We start from the raw sequence: 6,000 nt of genomic DNA, 5'->3' as shown, positions 1-6,000 counted from the left end.
CACTTTTCAAAAGGCAGGAGGCAATTTTTAAAGAATATATCAAGTGAGATAGCAGAGGCATTGTTCTCTCCTGATAGCCCAGGCTGGGTTGTTTGTTTACTTTCAAAGATGGATCCAGGTCATTTTCGCCTCTCTCCTCCTCCTCCCCCGCTTGCTTTAAGGAAAATATAATCCAATCAGCCAGGGGCCGATCTGCAGCTCCCCTCCCTCGTGTGCGAGTTTGCAAATTGCCCAGGCTTCGATCACATGCACGCGAAGCCAGCGGAGACTACAACGCCCGTCGTCCCCTCGGCGCTCCCTGATCAATGGCCCTTATTTGAATAATCTGCGAGCCCTTGGCCCCAAGCCAATCAGCTGTCCGGGACCCATGATAAATCGCAATGCATTATTGATAATCATAATTACTCTGACATGCGCATTCCGGACCCTGGGAGCAATTTCCCAACTCGAGGAATTTGTTGTGAAGAAGAGGACGCAAATAATTGCGACTATTTCGCTCCCGATGCGGGTGCAGCATGTCGAGGCGCAAGCAGGCGAAGCCGCAGCACATCCATTCGGACGAGCAGCCGCCCCCCGAGGTAGCAAATGGTAAGGCTCGCCCGGGTCCAGCCCCAACTTTAATTGATGGGCAAAGCAATCAGCCGGGGGGGACGGAGGTTGGTTTTTGTGCGGGTGGGTCCTTTCTCCCACCCACCCTCTTAGCGCGCCGGGGCTCCTTCCAGGCAATCCGGAGCCACACGGATTCCCTCCGGTACCTGGACCACTTTTGGCTCACGCGAGCGCTTCCTTACGACTTTCAGGAGCGGAGCATATAATGTGTGTACTATTATGAACCTTTTGATTTTCAAGGTTTCCTCCCCCTCCCCCCCCCTCCAAGTTTTCCATCTGTCGCCAATCCGAGCTGGATGCGGTTTTGGAACACCTGGATTTTTTTAACCCTGCTCTGATTTTTAAGCAATTTTCAAAACTTTTCAAAACTTCCCCCCCCCCTTCTTGCTTATCTCTTCTTCTAATCCCTCCTTTTGCCCCCCCCCCGTTGGAAAAAAAACCCTTCTCCTTAACGGGTTCCAGGATCCTCTTTAGCATCCTTTGCCTTTCCTCGATCCCAAAGGGAACTCCCCAAACTTTTTCCCCTGGCGGATGAAATCTCTCCGGGGGGGGGGGGGGCAGGCGAGACAAACACCGAGGATCACCTTTTGTAATGTAAGGATGGGGGTATGGGTGTGTGTGGGGTGTGTGTGTCTTTTCTCCCTTTTCTCCATTCGCGCGCGCGTGGAGGGGGGGTGTTACTCGCTCTTTTTGCCCCCCCCCGGGAAAAAAAACCTCCCTTGAGTCTATCTTTGATGGCGAGGCAGAGAGATCGTAATCAGCCCGGGACCTTTTGTAGCTTGACCTCCAGCCATCTTTGATTTCCGACTTCCTAAAATAACTCCGGTGAGCTAATATGGTGTTTTGGGGGGTGGGGTGGGGAGAGGCGATCTTAAAAATATTGCCAAACCCGCCGCTGGCGTTCGCTTCTCCCTTTAGCTACTGTTCCTGGACTTTTGTTTCCTCTCCGTCCAGAGGCACGAGAAATTTCTGGCTGTCTCCTATAATTTTACTAGCGATCGTATCCGGGGAGGGAGATTGCAGAACTCGCTAGAATGTGAACCTGGAGACCTTTAAATGCCTCGTTCGGGGAGCTCAGACAGCAGATCGGGAAAACCGGACTGTATTCTGTTCTTTCTTTCTTTCTTTCTTTCTTTCTTTCTTTCTTTCTTTCTTAGGCTGGTGCGGAGTAAAAACGGGGGGCGGGGCGGGGGTTAAGGAAAACTTTGTCGAATGTTTATCGACGCGGTTCTTAACTTTGCACGCGTGCGGTTGGACGATCGATTCCCCCAGAAGAGGACAACGGGATATTGAGATTTCATAATCAATTCGAGAGCAATCGAGGAAAGCGAGTTCGGTATTGCTTGAGTGGATCCGGGACCCTTCGCAAATAATTTTTACAAATCCTTTTTTTAAAAGTGCTTTTTTCCTGCCAAGGATGAGTGGCAGGGAAAATAGGATAGAACCATAAAATATATATATTTTTAACAAAAAGGTGGGGTGAGTTCAAGCATCTAGTTTTCTCAAATGATCTCCCTCCCCTCCCTCTCCACCACAATTGATGGAAATGGTCGGTAACAATGTATATTGGGGAGGGGGGGGAGTTATTCCATTTGCAGCCCGCAGGAGGTTCCCAGCCTTTTTTTCTCGCCCCGTCCCTTTCTTTTGAGCCCAAAAGTGCAATTGTTGAGTCCGGTTAATGGTGATTTAAGAAAACGGCGAGCTGGCCAGAGGGCCATAAATCCCATGTTTAATGCATGACTGTTTTCCCTTTGTGCATATGGTTAGGATGGCGCACGGGGGGCGGGGGCGGTGGGGGGTGATGTTTCCACATGTAAATCTGGAAAGCCACCTCCGGGGGCTGCCTGCAAACAAGAGGCTTAATAACTTCTGCAGAGTGTCGTGCTCGGGAGGGGAAGGGCAGAATATAGGGGAAATACTTCGATGCGCCTATGCGCGCCCGCGATCCCCTCGGAGCCGCCTCGTTTGCAGATATGGCTTATTGCATCCATTTCTCACGTTTCCACACGCTAACTTGCAGCAAAGGACTTCAACTACTTTTCTTGCCCCCTTCTCCTTCAATGGCGTGGGGAACCCTTTTAATTACCTGCAAAGAACAGGAGGAGGGACGATCCCATATTTTTTTCATTGACTCTGTCCGAGCTTCTTATCACGCGAGAACGATATCACACTCTTAAATCCTAGTCAATTGTTTGGAAAGTAACTTTTTGTGCGTGCGGAGGGGACAGTTCGGTTGCTCTCTGGCGCCACCCAGAGGGCACTGCCGACCTTGAGCTGTAGGTTGCAAAAAGCGTTTCCTTCGGACGACTTTGGTGATCTGAACCTATCATGGTTCAGGTCTTGCTTTTCCTAGTTTGCAAAGCTTGGTTAAATGGACCTGGAGACCCCTTACTCTCTCGGGATGCGAACTGATGGCTCTTTGAGTAAACCCTGGAAAATAAAAAAAGTCATAATGTTTAAACTCTTGAATCGAGGCAGATCTCTTTTCTGCCTGGATAAGAAATTTCTGGTTTGGTGCCACTGTTACTTAAAGGAGAAGGATTATAAAGAGAAGGATTATAAACAAAGTGGTGTTGTTTATAGCAAAAATAAGGAGCCTCTTAGCCCCAAAAAGCAATTACAGTTTCATTGGATGCATCACTTGGGTATCAAGGGAGACTCTCGCTTATAAAGGACTATCAAACTTTATTCAAGTTAGTGTTGTCTCCTGCTTTGTTTAGTTATGTTCACAACAGCCCTATGAAGTAGGGAAGGTGGGGAGTATCTTGCAGAAGACCACCCAACTAAGCTTTGAGATCTGTGTTTCCCATATCAAAGCTTTCTTACATGATACCCCAATGGATAACGAGCAATAAATATTAGTAGAACCCTTTCAGTCTTTTTGGTGACATGAGGTAGAACTGATTGGACGCAAAAATAAATGAAAGCCAGTAGCAGACGTTTTCCTCTTTCATTTTATGATCAGAATTGTAAGGGTAGGTGAATCTCAAATCAGTTTCCTTGCTGTTTACACACCATTGCAGTGAAACTCTGAAGATGCAGAAATCACGTTAATGGCATTTTAATTAGAAAAGTCCCATGAGAGTTTGCATGTGTCCTCACAGGGAATCTTGTGGCGCATGAAAGAGTAATGTGTTTATTGGGTGCAATTGTAAAATGGTTGTAAGCCTTGGTCTAAAGCAAAACTTAAAAAAACCCTAAAACCATCTTTTTGTCTTAATTGGGTTAGTTGAGAAAAAAAAACACCGGCTTTTTGAGCCTTTGAGTTCTATAGACGCCACAAGTCTGGCCACACACACCTATCTGTTATTGTATAGGCTTAACTATGCATGCCAAGAAAGCATTTTATCTTTTGGCTTTAGGGAAGGAAACTTACGCAGAATTAAAATTTGCAAAGCCACCTGTGAATTGCCTCCCCCCCCCCAAAAAAAAATCTCCCAAAATTATGTGGGGGGGAGTTGGGAAATGTTGCTGCTGACTCAGTGATTAATTAACAGATCAAAAAAAATAGCAGGTGGTCACTTGAGAACAATAATTGCATACTGAAAATTAGCATTTTCCCCTGCAAAGGATTTAACTGGCTATTGTACTTGTGTAATAGCCATTAACCTACATTCTTCCCTCTCCCCCTCTAAAAGGCAGTTTAAAACTTTAAAAGCCGCAATTTTTTTTCTTAACCCTGTAGCTGCAGCTTCCACTTGAGAATTAGAGTAACAAAAAACCCCATAAGACATTGGCAATAAGTAATGTTACAGTTAGGCTAGGCCTAATGCTTAGGGTGGGCTAATACTGCTTCTTCATTAGGAAATTTAACACATGCACACACCAACACAGTTGGTGGTTTAAAGAGAATTGGCTTGCCGAAATGGGGAAATTGACATAAAATCATTTTTTTTTTGTTTTCAGGGAAGGTTTTTAGAAATGGTTGTAGGTGGCCAGTCATATTGGTGTGCAGTAGGACAAAATCCACTTAAAGACCAAGAAGGTTTCCAAGGGATACGCTCCTGGAACCTTCTACCCTGGGAATCAGATCTCTAAGGTGCCATTGGGCTAGATTCTAGAAGCTTACTTACCAAGAAATGGGTATAGATTGCAAATCCGGGGCCAAAGAGAACTCCAAAGTTCCTGGAACAACTGGTTCTGGTGGGTTTTCTGACCTTGCATCTGATTCCAGCCCTGATCCACCTGTGTTCAGATTGACTGGCAGTGGGGATGAACCATCTCAGCAAAGCCCCATGAGGAGGGTGGGGTGTGTTGCTCTTCTCTTTCTCCCCTCTCCCCACCCCATGCCAGTGAAACACTATATTGCCTGTAGGGACCAGGCCTTGTCAGCTCAGCCCGGCCACGTGTGACGTTTTGACAGAGCTGCTGCTTTAACCTCTGCCTCCTCCTGCCTGCGGTGGGTGGTAAGTTGATGTCAAGCTTACAATTAGGACTCTCATGCAATTGACCTTGGCAGCGGGGTTTTGCGCTGCTTACCCTGGTCTTAAACACTGGACTAGTGTTCAGTGTGGTCTGGAGCTGTCTTGTTGATAGGCAAGGGGCCTTGCTGGTGGACGTGATTGAGTGTGGAAGAAGAAACGGGTCCTGGGATAAGGTAGAAGCCGGAGATTTTTCTCCCCTCCCCCTCTTCATTCTCCCCCTTCTTCTAGGGTGCAGCTATAAGTGGGCATTCGTAATATATGGGTTTGTCTGCTCCCCTACTTGTGAAGTCAGGGGATATGATTAGCAATGGGAGTAACAATTCAGTGGCTGTTTATGTCTAAATCAGTCCTTTCTAGACTGGTCAAAAATAAAACTCCTTCAGACCAACCAAAATGACATGAAATAGCGGGCAAGTATTCGAATTTTACAGAACTCTTCATGGAGCTCTATTTCTTTAACGCAGAATGAAGTGGGGGGGGGGATGAAAATATTTTTCCCTTCTCTCCCTTTCCCTTTTAATGTATAGCCTGTTGAAGAGTTCTGAAGAGTTCAAAAGCTTGCACTGTGTTTCACATCTGTTTCGTAGGTCTTAATAAAATGTGGCTTTTGTGCTTGGATCTGAACTTTTTGAATCTTTAAATTCAAACATGTATTAAATTGTAAATAAATATTCTCCTTATGGAGGTTCTGGTATTTTTGCATGGTCTGCCCAGTCATGATTGGTAAGCAACAGCCTTAAAGATTAATATTTTTTAAAAACCCTCAACTTTCATAGATCATCGAGATGAGTGTCTAACTTACGCTAGAATAAAAGCTTTGCCTTTTTAAAGATGTCACAAGATTCCTATTCCTTTTTCTGCAACTAATTAACACAGCTGCTTTCTGGAGCCATTAGTGATTCACTGGGAGAAGTGGATGAACATCCAAAGCCTGGGCTAGGGTTGGCTACCTTGTGTACAAATAACA

At 45.9% G+C, this 6,000-nt stretch overlaps 1 protein-coding gene across 3 annotated transcripts in view; it reads left to right on the top strand.

The window, feature by feature from the left end:
* Positions 1–257: 257 nt before the first annotated feature.
* Positions 258–6,000, top strand: part of SALL4 (spalt like transcription factor 4) — a 31,128-nt gene continuing 25,385 nt past the window's right edge. Inside the window, exon 1 of one of the 3 annotated variants that reach the window (XM_048498443.1) lies at positions 258–588. In XM_048498443.1, the coding sequence (XP_048354400.1) occupies positions 516–588 (73 nt within the window). In that variant the 5' untranslated portion in view covers positions 258–515. Of the gene's footprint in view, positions 589–736; positions 817–1,352; positions 1,435–6,000 lie in introns of those variants that run through there. The other 2 variants (XM_048498444.1, XM_048498445.1) reach the window with 2 other exon arrangements.

This window comes from Sphaerodactylus townsendi, linkage group LG05, assembly GCF_021028975.2.
Source record: "Sphaerodactylus townsendi isolate TG3544 linkage group LG05, MPM_Stown_v2.3, whole genome shotgun sequence".
Taxonomy (NCBI): domain Eukaryota; kingdom Metazoa; phylum Chordata; class Lepidosauria; order Squamata; family Sphaerodactylidae; genus Sphaerodactylus; species Sphaerodactylus townsendi.
Note: the sequence above shows the minus strand (reverse complement) of the source record. Positions and strands in the feature narration are given on the sequence as shown.